Raw genomic sequence first — 19803 nt, 5'->3', positions numbered from 1 at the left:
AGGAGGTCGGAGGTCATAGCTGTAGCTGCGCAGGATTATTTTGTCAAGCCTTTCTTTACTCATTAGTTGTGTTCATTTTCTATATTCTTCAGTTAATATTTGTAGTGTTTTATCTGTTTGGTTATAGTTGTTGCCTGTGGTAATCCTGTGGCAGGTATTGTCCGGCTTGTCACAAACCAGACAGTCAAACAGAGCTAAAATTAGCTCTGTTTGACTTTGTCTGATGATGTCCCAAAGTGACTTTTTCTTCTTTTTTTGAACACTAATTCAAAACCTGACTAACCGACTAGTCTAAAGATAAAAAAACATTCAAACAGTCTGACTTGAGAACATTTTATTTGACACAACTAAACACAAGATCACAGAGTGTGCAGGTAAACAATGTGTAATTGGTTTGCTGAGTGTGGCTAATGTTAGCAGAGCTAGACCAAACAACTGGTTGACATCCACACACCTTTGCTGGTTATGCATTGCTCCAGTCAGTCTAACCAGACACAGCCTACATACAACTTTATTTCTACTTTCTACAAACTCCCAGAAAGTTGTGATGCAGTGTGAACTATTGATAAAAAACAGAATATGATGGAAAGGAAATCATACAAAAACTACGTCTATGAAATATTATAATAAAATTAAGTGTGTGATGTAAATTATTGGAGAACCACCTAAATTTGTCTCAATAAACATTTTACTTACAGTCCAAACTTTTCAAAAGTGGGGTTGTAGATCAGAATTTTGTCAAATTGAGCAGTGCTCACGAGGTACCATCTGTGATCTGTGCTTGTTTGCACTCGGATAGTAGAGCTTCATAGCATCAAGGCAGCCGTCATTAGCTGAAGCTGCAGCCCTGACTAGTGGTGAGTGGCTGCGAGTGTTGAGATACAACCTGCAAGGAAATGTTAATAATTCATCTAAAGGACGAGTGATTGCTGTGACCCCTAGAGAGGGTGACGACGACAAATGCTTAAATCCCTACTTTTGTGAAGTGCTTTTAGATATAGTTGTGGTTTGTTTATTCTCATCTGTGTCTTTAAAACCAAGAGACAAGCAGACATGACATAATGTACATTTCATTGTGAAATGTACAGTATTCTTCTTAATTACATCAGTCATAAGTTAACACTAGTATGTAATGTAAGAAAGTTCAGGAATTAAAAAAGTCATTAGAGACAGTGAGCATATCAGAATGTATTAATGTTATTTTATTACATGTCAGCTGAGGTGCCAAGTTAGTTGATTTGGCACTTTGTTTTTGTCTTTAGTTTTCCTCCTTTCTAGATTAAGGATTATGATAGTTTTGTTTTAAAAGCAGTAAAGTTAAGGAGTTTAGGAGTTAAAGTGTGTTTTATTGTTAAATATGTTGAAAGTAGTCACATGAATAACATGACATTTGGCACATTCATGGAGCAGATGGTAATTAATGTACTTTGAGGCTGATTGCATGTATATATCTGTTTCACAGAGTAACAAACTGATCAGACTTGTTGATTATTTAGCAAACATGATTCTGGGATTTTAAATGTGAGCTTCAAATGATCCATTCCAGAGATCTGCAATGCTTTGTTTCCCCCCACATGTAGAACTCAAACCTCCATTGAATGTGAGTTAAAATGCAGCTGGCTCCAGCTTGAATTGTATTTCCTTTGTGTATTTGTTTTCATGTGTTTAAGAGTTAGTTAGCTCAGACTGAGCTCACCAGTTAATTGCCTGACAACAAGCCTTGCTGTTTATGTGCTGGTACCCCTCAAGTCCCTGTATTTAACAGTGGGCATGAGCTGCTGCTGTCATTCCTGCACGGTGCATTAGATGGCAGTAAACACCTGTGAATACTGTGAACACCCAGTCACACTTAGTCACTGTGTCTTTCTCTACCCCGTGCTGCATTAACACTCAGCCTTTGTGTTAACACGGAGCTGTCATGAAGTGTGAAGACTTACGACTGTTTACGTCAGCTTTCTTTACAGTATGCTGTCGCCTGCTGTACAGAAATACACACACTCGAACACACATCACAATCTTTTCTGCTGTGGAAAAGGTCAGGTTGCCTTTAATTGCTGTTTTTTGTACCACAGTGAGTGGACAACCATCCCGTTAGCCTGCAGCACTGTGTGAGGGCAGAAAGACATTTGGGAGACGGATGGAGATATAAATATTTAATAAGAGCATATGTCATTAAGAGAACCCTTTTCATTGTGGACAGTTGTCTCTGGGCCACTAAGACACGAGTGGATAATACCCCACACAAATGTGCTTTTTGCCTTTGAACATGATGGGAGTGATTCTTACAAACTTCATGTGGAAGCCTATTTACCTGGTACTAGATACTACACATCAACAATGCAATAACAAAACTGCAAACTAGAGTCGAATTCAAATCAAACTACAGTTTGGTCTCTAGGTGTTTTGAAGTAAAACAAAGCCTCTGAGGATGAAGTGTATCAGAGGTCTCTAAGTGAAGTGCAGACAGAATAACTGCTCTGTTTCCACCCGGTCTTAGTGGTAAGCTTTCAAATTAAAGCTGAACGTTGGAGATTTACTCTCATCGTCATTGTTTTGATTTCACTTCTGATTCGTTCAGCCAACACAATGAACAATATAACTGTGAACAGCAGCAGCTGTGAGAAGTAAATAGCAACATAAAACACCCATGCTATGCTGAATAAGACATTACAATGTGTAATCAGTAGAATTAGAGTAAAACGCCCCAACTGGCTCTTTATGGCGGCACCAATTTTCTTTGTTTTAGATCTAGGACAAAATCACACAGCAGACTGGATGGATGCTCATTTCTATCCATCTGTTGCAGCTCTATACTTGGCATATACTGCAGTATGTCCATCAAGGATATGTACACTAACTTAAGTTAATTTATATGAGTTTTTCTTCATAAACAAATGTGTCACAAAAACATAACCCAAAGAGCTCACTGCTCTGGATGTTCTCCTCTGTGCTGCAGTAAACACAGACAGCCTCCCTCTCTTAGTTTGTGAGGTAAACACTTATAAACCTCATAGGTAGGAATGATCATGAACCTGTTTCTGAGGTATTCAGGTGAGAAAAGTTATGATGTGGCTTACTTTTCATATTTATATTCAATTCAAATCTAAAAAGTCAAATCCCTTTCACACATGCACCTCACTGCTGAGAATTTCCCAACATTTTCTGACCAAATCTGCTCACCCTGGCTTTACACTGACTTTGTCCTGCCTGCCCTGCTGTAAAACATCAGTGCAAAGTCTGGAGTGAGCTGACCATTGACTGTATAGATAATGGATGTAGTATCTGTGACGTCATCCATCTGTTTCTGAAGCACTGCTTTTAAGGCAATCCTTGGAGGGAGCCATATTGGAAATGCTGAACTCAACTGTTGTCAAGAACTGTAGTGTGAGGTAAAGAGACGGGCTTTGAGCCTGCTAGCCAACAGCTACAGTGTTCCTGCCTGTCAATAAAAGTCAGCTGTGCCTCTCATAATGGAAAACTCTTAATCTTAATATGTTTGAAATTGCCGTGTTATGAAAAAATTCACCCCCCCATACAGTGTGTGACGATACCAGGCTGTAAACATGTTTATTTCTGCTGTGAAGATCGTCTTTTTTGAATTGTTGTGTATGTGGTTTCCGGTACTTCATGAGCCAGCCTCAGACGGACACTTGAAGAACTGCAGTTTTTAACACAAATGCATTGGCTTCAATTATAGCGGCCGGAGAGTGCTGCTTGAAGCTGACGTGGAAACGCAGCAGGTTGAAGTTTTGAACATTTACAACAAGCGAGTGAATTGTAAATAGTTCTACATATTTTCCAAATGGCTTATTCCCCATTATGATAATGCAAATATTTCCTTTCCAATCAATTACAGACTCTCCACTTTTATAACTGGCAGTGTGAATACACCTTAGGATCATAGTGAATCAAACTGTTGCATTAAAAAAAGTATCATCTAGTCTGCAGCCTTATGTAACAACCTAGCAGACTGTTTCTTGGCTGACTTTTTGGCTGACATCTCACCCTGGCCTGAAAAGTGTCTTGAGCTTGGGGTTGAATATATTTAAGGTTGCTTCAGTTTCCTTCAGGCAAGGCCACCTTAGTTCTCAGCTTTTACACCTTAAGCCACAGGCAACAGAAAATAATACACCATTTGATTTGTTTTGATGAGTTGTAATTTCTCTTCTTGTCCGACACAATATCCAAAACTTAATCTGAATACTGGGGTCCTGAACTTTACCTGCTCACCAACACGGTTTGGTTAGAAACTGAAATATTTAAAGATTCAAGGGAGGAAGGAAATCAAGTAGTAAAGGGCCAATGACAAAAATCTCACACATTTCTGTTTTATATCTCTAAAACATGTATTTCTAGTCAAAGGGAAGTCAATCTAAACAATGTATCTTATAGAAAAAGGTGATCTCAAAGATTCTTCTTCTCCTGTCTTGAGTGGAGAGTCTTTGATTTTCCGTCCCTGCTAAACCTCACATTATAAAGTGAGGTTTTGTTTTATTCCTCAACTTTATTTTAAGGCAGAGCTAATGGCTGCAAGTCAAGTGTCGCCTTCGTCTGCAGACCTTGAACAGTGTTTGACTGTAAACAACTACAAAGCCGGTTTCATCTTCCAACCGCAACACCCACAGTGCAACAAAGTAGAAAACAGCATTATTTATTCTTTTTCTTAAAGTGGCAATTTCCTCTGTTTTGCAGTAAATCCGTTTTCTCCCTCTGGGCATCGAGTGCAAAGAAGCTCCAACAGCTCAAGAGGCAGCTTGTTAAAGTAGCCGCTCGATCTCCATGTTCCTCTCATCTTACGGCTCTTTCTTTTCCCTCTGTCTGCCAGGTGCTGTAGCTGTGATTTCGCCACCACCAACATGAACAGTTTGAAGAGTCACATGAGGAGGCACCCCCAGGAGCACCAGGCTGTGCAGCTCCTGGAGCAGTACAGGTGAGAAAGATCAAACAGACATCCACTACAGAGTGGGGTGATAAGAATGAGAGCTGGACCTCGGAGGTGAGATCGAAGGCCTGTAGCTGTCCGAAAGAAGCCGGGGTTATCTTAGTTTTGTTTGTCTGACCATATCTGCGCTCTCTCACGACACGAACAGCCGGGTGACTTGAGAAATGAGCTTCTGATTGTACCATTAGTGTGTGGTGGGTGGAGAGAGTCAACGAGGGTGAGTCGTCTGCCCTCATTTAAATGTTAAACATCCTGAACCCTGAGCCAGGCTCTGATTGCTGATTTCCACTTGACTGAATACTTGTGCTGTATTATACAGTCATCAGTACCTGCAAGGCTGGAGTGGCCATGTGTCTGTATAGGAGGACCGGCTCAGACTGTGCTGCTCTGTTTCTGTTAAAGGGGCACTCAGGTTATTCAGCCCTGCACTCTCATGGAGCAGTGTGTCTCCAGACAGTCTGATTTAATACTGGAGCATCAAAGACACTTTCTCCACAGCTCAACTTCTGTTCATTTGCTTTCACATAAAAAAGTTAAACTTTGACTCATCACTTTATGTCCTGTGTTGACGAGGGCTGTGCAGTTCATTGCAGATTCATCATTGTCAGGATGTGGGCATTGGTAATAAACACATTGCAAAAGTTTGAATCTATTGGAAACAAGCATTGCTGTCTAACTTCCACCAGTTCCTCGTCTGTCTGTCTCCGGTCCGCTGCGGTCCGGCTCCGTGCTCTCTCATCCGTCAACACACACCGGTTGCGTTTTCGGAACACAGCACAGAGCAGGACCGCCGGACAGCTGGGGGCATGTGACTGAGGTTTTTTCGTGGTAGTTACTGCATTCATGATTCTCCTCCTCCTCTCATCCATGTTGTCTTTCTGGTCCTCTGAATACCTCTGACCTGTTGACTCCAGGCCTGGCTCCGCTCATCATGACTTTGGTTTGTTGTTGTAGTTAAGTGAAATACGATCTGGTGATAACACAGAGTGTTTTATTCTGAAAATTAACCGGATGTTTTCATTTTGTTTTGGTGAAACCTGACTTCCTGTCCCGCTCCATCTGCTCTGTTGAAACCAGGGGTGCAGCTCGCTCGGCTGGTGTGCTGAAGGTTTCAGCAGTGTGACTGCCCCCTAGTGGCTGGCTGCAGTATAGGTCAAAAAATCCGTCTTCCCCCATTCATTTGAATGGGGGAGCAGTCAAACTTTAAAAAATAAATACATGTCATATGAATGTTTCTCACATCCGTATACTTTGGTGATATGTATTTAGTATTTGACTGTGGACGGGGTTTTACTTCTGGGTTTCCTTTGATTCACAGCCGCTGTAGAGTGAAACTTCAAAGGACACACAGCGTCTTGTGACGTTACGCTGTAGGGCGGAGCTTGTTACAGTGGCTTCACAGGCTCCGGCTGCACAATGGCGGCGCCCAGGAGAGGGATTTTTTGGCTTCAGAACCGTACAACGGGAAGAGGCGGAGCAACACTGTCCATTTTTATTTACAGTCTATGGTTGAAATGTATGCGTCGTGCTCCGGCATCCGTCAAAAATAGGTGTCTTGCTTATTGACTAGAAGAAACCAGTATCAGATCCGGTGCCGGATCGAATGGAGACGGACGGGACACGGATCTGGTTGAATTTGGCCTTAACTCGTCATGGTCATATTTACCTGTTGGATTCAGGCCTGCATACAGCCGCAGTGCTCTCCCACTATTTAGATTCAGTCAGATGTTGCTCAAGCTACTGCCTCTGTATCAGCTGCCTTCACATTAGGGTTGCAAAGGGGTGGAAAATGTTTGGTAAATTTCCGGAAAGTTTCAGGGAAAATTTCCATGGGAAGTTAAGCTGGGGAACTTTGGAAATATTCCAAATTGGAAACTTTCCATGGGAGTTAACTGTGAATTGAGGGTAATTTAATGGAAAGGTATCATATCCAAGCATAAATATTAGTTTTGTTATAATCAGACATCCATCCAAAATAATACAATTAAAACAGATTTATTTGTAAGTAGAACTTTATCAAGTGTTAAATATTTTATTGAACAATCAATTCTTTCATTGAAGAACAAAAACATGAATGTTGAGTTAAATATTACTCATCCCCCCGACCCAACCCATTCAAAAATGAACAAAAATGCAATCCCAACAAAGTCCTGTTGTTAAATGAAAAGAGCTGCTCTCCCTCCAACAAAGTCCCATTCAACATGAAAATTAAAAAGCATCTTCCCTCAAGCTTCTCAAGCCTAGCCTCTGCAGGATTCTAGAAATAATCAGTGCATGTGATGGAGGAATGCACAGTGCATGTAGGGGGCGTGGTCTCTACAGCACTGCAGTAAGCAGTGTGCTATGTGCATGTGATTGAGGAATAGCAAAGATATTCAACTGTACTTACATGAAATCTGGTTGTTTTAGTCAGGATTATGCTAAAATATATTTCCCCCAACGATACTTAAGTTCCCTATTAAAGCTGGGGTTGGTAATCAGATTTAGATACACTTTTTGTTATACTGGTTAAAATGATCTTTATGTCCTGATGGTAATCAATACATAATGTGTTCTTAAAAAAGAGTGAAGAAAAGCTGCTATCTACAGCCGGAGTAAACCTGGGAAAACACCAACCAATCACCATTTTTTGGGACCCAAAATTTTAAACCATTCAAATCCCGTCCTGCCGTTCTGCCCGCCTCCTGCGCGTACATTTCCCTGGCGTGCACTCCTCGTCCCCGTCTCCTGCCTCTGCTTCCCCTGACTCTACTGTCTGCCCCTCTCGCTCCACCTCGGGCCTGTCCCCTCTGACCCGATGAGGGTCTTTGCTCAGGACTGTAGTCCGGATCAGAGTCTAAAAAGCTCTCACCACGGGGGCTCTGACAAGCAGAAGAATGAATGACGTTTAGTAAGTCCTACAGAAAATGTAGATGTACTGTAGCGTCTGTCCGGACGCTGTAGTGATGACGAGCCGATTCGTGAACACGTTGAGTTTTAATAACCGGTCACTGTCGGCCGTGATCACGCCAACCAACAAAACAACAATCAATGTTTGAATGAATGAAGAACTTCTCCTCTTGTCTCTCCTCTCTCCCGCTCACACACTCTACACCTCTCCTGATGCCTTCACTGACTGTCAACACTGTAGGAATTAAGAACATCTACAGTGAACACGTTTAACAAACAGTAGAGCTGTTACAGTATTATATATGTGTTATAACTTTTCTCCTGATATCGTGTCACCAGTACAACTGGATAATGCTAGAATGACAGTTGTGAGTACTAACAGCAGCCATGTTTGTTTGTGTTTTTAACTTTCACTATGAGAATGTTTTGGTGAGGACCGGTTTTGAATCAGTCACCATCATATGGTCGCAAGTCAGCGGAGCTCGTGCATGTGAGCGGGGGGGCGTCGTTTTGGAGGAGCTCTGAGGGAGGAGGGGAGGGGTTAGACGGAGTCATGAGGAAATGCTACATTCAAATTCATGCTGGTTTTCCAAGACTGCCAACCCTAGCTTTAAGAGCCAAACTTCAATTTAGTAAATTCCTGATTCCCGTTTATTACCACAGAAAGTTTCTAACTTTGAAAATTCCCGGAATTTTGCGACCCTTCAGATTAAACAGTGACTACTTAGAGTTTAAAAAAGACGCATGTGATGTATTTTGGAGACGTGAAGAACAGCAGATTGACATAAAAAGTGAGTTAAGGCTAATATGCACTCTTTAAATGTTATGTTTTAATTCATATTTGTATCATGGGCTGCATGGTGTTGCAGTGATTAGTGCTGTTGCCTCACAGTAAGGAGGTTCCTGGTTTGAACCCCTGGCTGGATTTGACCTCTTATCGAGCTCAGCTCAGATGTCTGTAGTTCCTTTTATTCCTAAAATGTTAGGGCACATTTAGAAAAGATTGCAGCAGTCTGACACACTAGTGTTGTTCAGTATTGTGTACACCAGGATTTTCTCACTGGACAGTTGAAAAGATACATTTCTCTTCATCTTTTTCAAATACAAAGAGTTCTTTTATGACAGCCCTGCTCTTTGTACAGTCGGCTGTTAAATGGGGCGTATGCTTGAGTTCTTTATCCTAAGTGATACTTGAAACTTGAAGCATTTGAAGAGTTCACAATGACACAACCCGTAATTCTTTTCGTCATGCTGTAAATCCTCTCCTCTCTCCACTCTCTGTCTCTGAGCTCAGTGTCCTCGTGGAGCCTTAATTCAGGATGATTCCTCTTGATAGAAAGTATGAGAAGGATTAGTAAAACCTCAGTACGCATATTAAATCAGCCTCGACTTGATCCGCTCTCATTCCCCTGCTCATCCTCTCCCTCTTTTGTTTCCTCTCTTTCAGGTGCTCTCTGTGTGGCTACGTGTGCAGTCATCCTCCGTCGCTCAAATCCCACATGTGGAAGCACGCCGGAGACCAGAACTACAACTACGAACAGGTTAACAAAGCCATCAACGAGGCCATCTCCCAGAGCAGCAGGTGAGCACTACAGACAAACTGAACTACAGCAGTGTTGAGTTTGTCTCTGGTTTCAGTGTCTTGTAGTGCATCATATCCCGGACACAGCTTTGTGACATGTACTGTCTGACTACAAAGACTTAAGTGGCCTTGAATACAGCTCAAGCTGCATCGTGCAATCTTTTCAAATGATGTTGTCATGATTGTTACAGTGAGCGCTGAAACTGCAGTGCCACCATCTGTAGCTCGCAGATTTCCCCAGTGCAGCCTTAAATAAAGCGTTTCATGTCAGTCTGACTCTGGTACTGAAAGAAACCCTTAACTTATCAAAACGTAGACACAATTCTTTCTGACAGTATCGCTTGTGCAACATTGGATATGTTTATTGCACTAGTTGTACTTTAAAGCTTCTTTCTGTTAGTCGTCTCTGGATGAAGGTTCCCCGTGGATGAGCAGGCTGACAAATAAAATCTTTACACTTTGAAAACACAAATGATTAAACATTAATGCTTTTGTTAAAGAAAACATCACACCCAAAACTGCTCTTGTTTGTTTTTTGACATTGAGACTCCCTTCAGGTTGTTTTTTAACTTTAAACTTCTCCCTGCTGTGATTTAGATCAGTCCGTAAAACATTTTTAAATGACTGAATAAAAACAGGAGGGTAAGAGAGGGCAGGAAGTTTAACTGAGCTGGACTTTTTTTAATCATACTTTTATTTGTATAGCACTTTTTAATTCAAGTAACAAAATGCTTCACAAAACAATAAAAACAGACAATGGAAGGAGAGCGGCAATACAAGCAAACTGAATAAAAGCAGAGAAGCAATACAAGCAAACTGACAGTAAAAGCAGAGGTGAAATGTTAAAAATTTAAATAAATTCACAAAATAAAAACTTTATTATCAAGGTGTCTTGAGTAGTGAAATAAAATTAAGGACTGACTCTGCAAGTCTGATGTCCTGTCAATAAGACGATATGTGTCCTCTTCAGATCAGCCAGGCTCCTTTACTTCTTTCTACATTCTGTTATGTTACATCATCACTTTTTATATCCTCAAGTCAACTTTATCTCAGTGCCAGATAATGACAAAGTCAAAACAGAGGTTAAGATGATATCACAAATGTAAAAACTGAACTATCACATTCACATGTCTGCCAAAGTAACCTGAGCTAACAACTCAAGCCTCACATAAATGTTAAATGTGTTCAAACTAAACACGGAGTGAAGTATCTGACTGTTTATATGACTTTTTTCAGTTTAGGTTTTTAAGTTTGCAAAGTTTTCCTAAATCCTCTGATTAGTTTTTTTATTAAAGGGTATCCAGTGTGGAAAGATGAAGAGTATATATATATATATATATATATATATTATGGGTGCAACAATACGTGTATCTGTATCGAACAATTGGATACAGTGGTCACGGTTCGGTACGCCCTATGAACTGAACGATACGCAATTTTATATTTATTTGATCAACTTCTGACGAGGCGCTCTGTGCTGAAAGTTCAGCGGATCTGTGCTCAACTCCTCCGGGCTGCATTGTCGAGCGCAGGTCCACTGAACTGCGCGCTCCTCCCACATTCATTCAGTCCAAGCTGGTCACGTTTGTTTTAACTGGGCTTCATCTGGAAATATATATTTCACCACACGGCTGTCTGCTGGGTTCATATGTTCACGTATGTGTGTGTGAGCGCGCCCGCACGAGAGGGAAGCACGAGTGATCCGCTTTGGTTGCAGAGCAGAGTTGTTCCGTGGTCCTCTAGTGATGCTAGTCTGGATGATATGTTTTTAAAGTGCGTTTATGCATCACTTGTGGTCTTATACTGCATGCTGTGTAAGACTTCAGCCTGATACCGGACAGTGTTTTCCTGCCGTTACATCGGGGGCGCACACGCCGGGTCCCGCCCCCCCTTGAAAGTCAAAGCAGAAGTGATTTAAGGTTCCCTCTCTCATAGATCAGGTCTATACCTTGTTCTTTTATGTAACAGACTAAATATCCTTATGTTATTTATCTTATTTACATGACGGGATGTCATTTCTGTCTCTACATGGTCGCGCGTTCACAATTCTCCAATGCTCTCTTTCGCGAACGGCAGATGCGCACGCAGACAGACAGACAGACAGACAGACAGACAGACAGACAGACAGACAGACAGACAGACAGACAGACAGACAGACAGACAGACACACACACGCAACCCCCCCCCCATGCACAGCAGAACATGTGTCAGGTATAGCTGCCCCTGATACATTTAATTTAATTTAAAAACTGCTTTTGAGCTGAAACAAATGTTGGAAATTTCAATAAACTACAAGTAAAAAAAAAAGTCATGGAAATTTCTCTTTTTCTGTATCGAAAACATATCGAACCGTGACAAAAACGTATCGAACCATGACAAAAACGTATCGAACCGTGACAAAAACGTATCGAACCGTGACAAAAACGTATCGAACCGAACCGTGGATTTTGAGTATCGTTGCACACCTAATATATATATATATATATATGTATATATATATATATATGTATATATATATACATATATATATATATACATATATATATATATATATACATATATATATATATATATATATATATATATATACATATATATATATATATATATATATATATATATATATATATATATATGGAAACTGTACCGAGCAGGGATGTAACGGTACACAAAGATGTGGGTTCGGTTCGATACACAATTTTGACGCTCTGGTTCGTTACATTTTGGGTACGGTAGGGGGAGAAAAAAAAAAGGTTCAAATAAAATGTATTTTCCTTTATTAAGAACTTAAAGAACTTTTACACACTGTCTGAAGTGCAGCATCAACAGCTTAGGGTTGTATACCTCCTCAGATTGATTTGTTTTCCTTTTATCTTTTTCCATTTAAAATGAAATATAATGTTTGATAGTATTTTTATTAGAAAATAATAGATTAAAACATATAATCATGCAGAATCCCCTCCAAGCATTGGATGTGAATGGATTTTCCGTTTGATGACTAAATGTCAGAGGTCTATTTGACAAGTAACAGTTAAATATCGGTGTGGGTCTGCACCGAACTGAAGGAGCGGTACCCAAATGGTTCAGTATGGATACATATACTTTACACCCCTAGACATTTTATTCTCTGCACCATCTCTGTTTTCATTTTTTCAATGTAATGTGTGCTGTCTTGGGCTTTTTATGCTCTTTGGTCCTCTGATGCAGCATTATCTGGCTGTAACACTTCACTTTGTTTCCCAGGAAGGTATGACGTACTAAATAAATGTTCAATCCTTTCAGTGCTTATGTTTCTAAAGATTTAGCATGAAGCCAACACCTGCCAGCTCTCTTAGAAATACTCTCTTCATCATAGGGGGTAATAGATTATTCTCACTGAATAATTCTAAACATCTCATCTAATGTAGCGTCCAATAAAAATATTACTCAATAAGCCAACGTCCAAAGAGTGAAATCTAAAACCCAGTTATTATTCATTTTTGCTCCCTCTCTTTGTGTTCTCTCCTCAGAGCTCCTCAGAAGTTGACAGCAGTGCTAGAGTCGGTGGCAGAGCGCCATGCGGCAGTCCAGCCCTCAAAGGACAAAACAAAAGGCCCAGTGGAAACATTACCAACACCCACACCCACAGCAGCAGTCAGCCTGGCTGCAGACAGCTCAGCAGGCCTTCCCACTCACAGCACAGATCCCTCACAGTGGCCCGGTGACTCCCCCAGCCCCCAGGGGAAGGAAACTGTACAACTCCAGTGTCAGTCCCAGAGCCAGCCCCGCGCAGGCCAGACCCCTGCCCCTGGCCCCGGGATGGAATACTGCGTGCTCTTGTTCTGCTGCTGTATCTGCGGCTTCGAGTCCACCAGTAAAGAGCGACTGATGGAGCATATGAAGGAGCACGAGGGAGACATCATCAGCATCATCCTCAACAAGGAGCAGCAGCCAAACGCCCAGACAGGCCTCCAAACAGCCGAGTGAGAGCTGCTCCATCCCCCTCTCTTTATATTAACACTGACCCTGCACTCTCACACAGATCTGCTGCACACACAAGTATTTCATTATGGCTCTTTACCTCAAGGTGGCTGTGGTGGATATCAAGGTCTAACCATTTCATGTCCGCTGTGCTGTGGTAGGTATTCCTCAGAGTGTCTGTGGGAAGGTCTGAGGGATACCTTGAACAGGAGAGAAGAAGAAGAATGATGAATGATGAATTTCTGGGGAGATCATCCTTTTGAAAGAAAAGTTTTATGGGCCGTATAGATTTAGTGTCAAATAATTTGACATGTGGAAGGCACAGAATGTGTCTGATGATAAGGGACGAGGCCAAGCTCTAAACCAAGTTTAATTTCTCACAGGGACAAGTTCATACCTCATGAAACCATACAATCCCTCACCGGAAGTGAAAAAAAAGTTTGACATATTTTCCAGCCTAATTCATTTATTGACCACGAGGCAGCTCTTTTATTGCTACTGTAATATTTAATATATTTAATCGGACACAGTTGAGGCTCTCGCCTGGTTAGGGAGGTACATGTGCCTGAAGGCATGTATCACAGCTTGAATATGATTTAATATTTATCAGTCTATTATTATGCATGTTAGTTTCTGTTGTGCCAATTTCAAGAGGCAAGTGTTCAGTAGATGTTTCCCTTTATTTGCTCGTATGACTGACTGTACTTTGCTTTTTTTAAATCTTTTGTAAAGGAGCGTGTTTGGAGGAGAAATGTGCCGAAGGTGATCAGAGTAAAGTAGAAACGAGACTTCGCTTGCCTTGATTGTAATCTACCGGAGACAGAGGTATTGGGTTAAAAGTATGTGGACAAAAGGAATGATAAAAAGGGAAGTTGGTGGAGGTAGGGCTTTATTTTGTATTGAAAAGCAGGCGTGTGTTGCATTAACTCCAACACACCTGTTTACACCTGTGATTGTGGTGCTACACTCACTTCAATATGAGGAAAAGATTGTTTTTTTTTATAGCCCATGCAATTTATGTTGTATATAATCATTTTTATAACCTTTACTGTCATTTTTCAGTGTTTTTAAAAAGCAAAGTTTCTCGTGTCAAATGAGACTTGAAATAAGGACTGTCCTCACTAACACACGGGCTGAGAGTTAGAAAACATGGATGTAAAAAACAAGTTTTAAGCTAACGTTTGTCTCAAGTTCACTGACGTACGCTCTTCTCCTGTGACTGAGTTTAGGCAGTCATGTTTTACATTGACTGACATGGAAAAAATGTGAAGTATGGAAGGTATTTCACATTCATTCTTACTGCTCAAAACTGACAAGGAACAATGTCCTCATCTTATCACTTATTGAACCAAACTCCTGTAGGGAACAACAAAACAAGGTCGTGCAGAGGTGCCACTTATTCAGGACTAAAAAGATTGCTAATGCTTTATTTGATTACCAGAGAGCTTTGGAGATAAATATTTCAGCGTCTGCTCCAATCACGGCTCATCAAGATCATGTTAGAAAATGTTTTATCAGAAAATTAAACCGACTGAAGTCGTACAAATAGATCATTTCAAACTGAACTCTCCACGTCTAGGAGATGAACTAATGAATCCTGCAGTCTCGTCATGCAACTTACTCAGCCTGAGTCAATTCATCGGTATGCCGTCCCTTTCTTACCTCCACACAGACAGACGCTGAAGAAATAGAGATAAAATGGGATATCCATAATTCATGCCCCCCCTCCCTCCCTCCCTTCCTCCCTCCCTCCCTCCCTCCTCTGCCTGACATCACAGCTTGAAATTGTGTCTGCACGTTTGTGAAGCGGATGAAACAAAATTAAACATCTATCTCAACGTCTTGTTACCTGACCGGGAGACTCTAATTATCAAAGCGGGTTATTATCGCACGGCTTTCAATTTACAAGTCCGTGAGTCAGAGTGAAGGGGCATGGTTACATGTGTGAGTTAAGAGGAGAAAGAAGTCAAAGTGAGACTTCAGAGGCCTTCCTCTCTGATTAACAGCATGCATGTGAATGAGCTGAGAGAATAGAGTGATTTGCCACACGCAGTCAGACCTCCGCTCTCCTCCTCAGTCATATGGGGATCTGCTAATCACCTGACTTGCTTGTAATAATTCCACTACCAAACTGAAGTCTTGTCTAACGTTCCCCGTGGACTCTAGGACTTGTAGTGGTGCTATCGAGCTGTTTTTCCTCTGTTTCCTCATGTTTGTTTGTTTGTCAGGCGAAACACAGCCATGCAGTGGTTCCACATCTTTTCAATGATCCTCTATGTACAATAATACACCAGAACTCACTGATGTCCTGTTCATTTTCAGTGCATCCACTTAGGGCTGGTCGATATAACGATAATTATCATGGTATTATTTTTCTCAATATAAATAGAACAAATGTACGCTAAAACGTTGATATATCTAAACCTGTAATTATACCCCCCAACTACTCAAAAGCTAGTGTCTTATACACAGTTCCCACCCAGCCAATAATGTGGCAGGGTGAGAGGTGGGCGGGGCTTAAAGAAGTTTGGTTTGGAGTGGAAGAGGCACTTCTTTAGTTCAGATATTTTGGCTGTTTACTTGACTACTAAATCCAGATAGAAGCTAACAAAGCATCTGTTTTCTTCAACTTTCACCCAGGAGAAGAAATACTTCCTTTAAAATGATATGACAGAATGGTTTGATATTTAAGGTGACAATGATTGATATTGACTAATATGAAAAATGTTACCGTGACTACGTCTTTTTCAATATCGCCCAGCTCTTCATCCACTGCCTCACCTCTGTGACATGCTCACCTTTGCTTCAGTAACATTTGCTTTGATGAAATCTTCATCAGCCTTCCCTTCATTCACCTCTTTTTCAAGTTTGCACCTGAAATGCTTCCTCACGTCACTCCTCAGCCGCTTTAACGTTGAGTCTGTCCAGCGGAGCACAGCTCTGAAGTTTCCTGCAGATATTGAAAGCATAGAAAAATAACAGAAGCACAGCCGACATGCAGACAGATGGTCTCTGAAGTTCAGCTTTATTTATTTGGAACTGAAAGCAAAGGTGAACTCTGTCTGTCTGCGAGTTCACAGCCAGTCTCTCCGGCTGAACTTTGACCATCTGTTCTGACTGCACACACACACGGTTTTTCTTCCCAATGAAAGATTAATATCAGTATTTACTTCTGTTAAGTTTTTCATACAACAAAGGGAACATATCTGGCTGAACTCTCAGTTCCTTTGTAGCTTTTCTTCTCTCGTTCAAGGTGACAGTATGCTCATTTTCTTCTACTCCAGCAGCTCGCTAATGATGGGGTTTTCAACATCAACATTTATGAACATTCATTTTTAAACCCTTTAAATATTATGTTCTTAGAACAATGTGGCTCTAAAAGTTCAGGCAGGTTTACTTTGAACAAGCCATAATTATGAATTAGGTAGGGACTGCTTTCAGCTGTGTGTAATGACACATTTGGTGCTCTAATGAGTGTTTCAGTGAACCTGTGACATTGAAATAGACGACAGTGCTTTGTAATTTAGAGGAATGTCCTTTTTAGCAACAGTGAGGCTCAAGGATGTGTGTTAGATGGACGTTTATGACCCAGAGGAACAGGATGCATCAGCCTTTGAATGCAAGACAGAACCATCTATGCCTTGTAGGTGTTGATCTACATGAACTGGAGGTATAGTGTTATCACAGCTGATTGAAACCATGGCCAAAGCTTTAGACATATCATCAAAGCAGTTCTAAACTCAGTGAAGTCCAGAGCTACACAGTGTTACAGCTGATTAAGAGATAATGTGTGATAAGCTGATGATTATATGAAATAAAACTCCAACAGGGTGAGACTTTACATCAGGGTCTTCTCGCTCACTGTGCTCCATATTGCAGGATCACCTGGGGCCTCATGTACGAAGGGTTCATACACAAATACATGGCGCATGCTCTTTTTCACGGCAAAGTTCAGATGCATCAAGAGTGAAATGACCGTGGAAATGTGCGGTGTCTCATGCCAACTTCATGGCTGGCGTACGCACGTTTCTACAGCTGTTGATCCTTGCGCACAGATTCATACATCTGGATATTTATGTGTGCACTACTTTTTCTGGATTTGAGCGTACGCCATGTTTCAGTAGGAAAACCACGCAGGTCTTTGTACATGAGGCCCCTGGTCCCTTTATATGATCTTGCTTATGACCTAGCTACCAACTAAAGATACAAACAAGTTGAAGCTAAGTATTAATTTAAGGTGATTTATTTATGCAGATTCAACTGTCGGTCCATTATCAGCCAACTTGACCTTTTGTATCGTTCTAAGTCACATCAAACTTCACATTTCATTCACAGTAAAGTCTAAACATTAGCATTCTTCTGTTAGCATGTTAACAGATAATATCAACAGCACCTGTATGAATTTGTCTTCTCCGTATCTTTCCTGTTGACATTTTCTTCTCACTCCACCAGTCCACCAGTCCTGTCACTGACAAAGCTCACACCGTATCGCCGTTTGTGTTTCTCATGTCTGTTTTCTTCACTTTGGCTGATGTCTCTTCCACTCAGCTCCTTGCTCTCACGTTTTCCTCCTCGACTTCTTTCCTCTGCTGGTGACTGCTCAGCCATTAAGCAGCAAAATAAAGTTTTGCGCTCTCAGAATAAATTGAGAGTTATATTAAAAACACCCTCCATGTTGTTCAGCAATACTGCCAGAAACTAACATTTTTGCCACAGTGTTAACAGGAAGAGATGAAATCAAAAACTATGTAGATGTACTGGACTCCTTTACACAGATTGATTTGATATGCCGTGTGTGATCAGGTCAACCCTGATGCTACTTTTGCTATTCAGAATTGTCAATAGTTGTAAAGGGGTTTGACCAATCAGAATCAAGTATTTAACACAGACAAGCGTTAGTAAGAAAGCAGGGTAATAAGCTCTGAAAATAATGCATTGCATTACATGTACCACAGAAAACAGAGTGCTGACAGTCAGACCTGGACATGGTATTGATCCAAATCAACATTTTTGTTAAAAGTAGTTCCATACATGATTACAGAGCAGGTGATGAATGTACTTCAAATAAAATATCAGATTTTTTTTTGTTCAAAGAAAAATTTTGCATCCAAGCAGTTTAGATCACAGATTGAAGTTTAGCTATCAACTTTGAAATGTATGTGGGTCAGGTTTTCAGGCAGCGATGGATCCAGTTCAGTGTCAAGAATCACAAAAGTGTGTCAACAGTGGAAGTATGAAAGGAGGCGTCCACTCACCACATTCAGAGAGAAATCCTCCCTGTTCACACAGCTGTCTCCCCTCAGGCAGGTTCAACAACACCACATTCAACAACTTTAACTCTTGTGCCATATTTGAAGTCACCAATGTATGTATTTGTTTATTGTGCCTTTAGGTTCATGTTTATTATTTATTCTTGACTGCCAATCCTTGAGTTAAATATCTAGATCTCTTTCTATAATATCCACCAACATCAGGGCCCAGATCACTCAGTCATTTGGATTTAAGTAGGAGCAAAAATCTGAATTGGATAGTCCATGCTGAGAATGATTAATATGAGTGGATAAGTAAGTTTTCCATAGAGGTTAAATCCACATTTGAGCTGTAGCTAGCAGGACAGAACCATCAACAAACCTTGAATGTGAATCAGCCCTTTCTTACATCTACTAATCCTCCCAGTAATCCGCTCAGACACGTGGTATTGTATTTAAAGTGTGTACATAATGCAAAAACTTCAAAACTGACTTTTTTAAAAGATATCTATTTTTTAATAATCTTGTAATAAAAAAAAAGGACAAAAAAATGTAGTTTCCGTTGAGTTCAGGCTCGAATCTTACTCCCAGTGTTTTAAAGGGAACTGACAGTTTAAAGCTAAACATACGTGACTGAGCTGCGTTCTTCAAACCAAAGTAGGTGGAGGATTAGAACACGTCTGTCCGGATCAGTGTGTGTTTCTGCTCATTTTTGTATCTGAGGTTTAACATGGGATTGTTTCAGACAGGAGTGTGACGCTTGCTTCATGTTTATTTATTTTTAGAACATCATAGACTTTGTTATGTCACGACTTTGCCATTGTATTTTTGGTAATAAAGACTGAGAAATAAGAGACGACTATTGGTGTCATTTTTGTGAGTGTGTGTGAGATCGAGGATGCCTCGGATAGTTTATAAGCTCATATTTTACTTTAAAGGGAATTCAAATCTGAATACAACCTTACATTTTTTTTTTTTTTTTATTACACAAAATTATAATACAACAACACAACTCTGACTGGACAAGGTCTAAACAAACAAACAAATATACATACAAACAAATAAACTTGATAACCTACAACAGGACAAGACATGGGAGCAAGGGGTGGAGCGTAAATATTGTTCAGTGTATAGATAAAGAAAATTGAAAAATAAATAAAATGTATACATTCATCTTCATC

The 19803-nt window shown here is 40.6% G+C and overlaps 1 protein-coding gene across 1 annotated transcript in view; it reads left to right on the top strand.

Annotated features, from left to right (window-relative positions):
* znf507 (zinc finger protein 507) overlaps positions 1-19476 on the top strand; it is a 34739-nt gene extending 15263 nt beyond the window's left edge. Inside the window, exons 5-7 of the mRNA XM_034679910.1 lie at positions 4826-4930; positions 9279-9413; positions 12923-19476. Coding sequence (XP_034535801.1) covers positions 4826-4930; positions 9279-9413; positions 12923-13379 — 697 coding nt within the window. The 3' untranslated portion in view covers positions 13380-19476. The remainder of the gene's footprint in view (positions 1-4825; positions 4931-9278; positions 9414-12922) is intronic.
* Positions 19477-19803: the final 327 nt, after the last annotated feature.

The sequence above is a fragment of the Notolabrus celidotus genome, chromosome 3, assembly GCF_009762535.1.
Source record: "Notolabrus celidotus isolate fNotCel1 chromosome 3, fNotCel1.pri, whole genome shotgun sequence".
NCBI lineage: Eukaryota > Metazoa > Chordata > Actinopteri > Labriformes > Labridae > Notolabrus > Notolabrus celidotus.
This window is presented reverse-complemented; position numbering and strand designations above follow the sequence as displayed.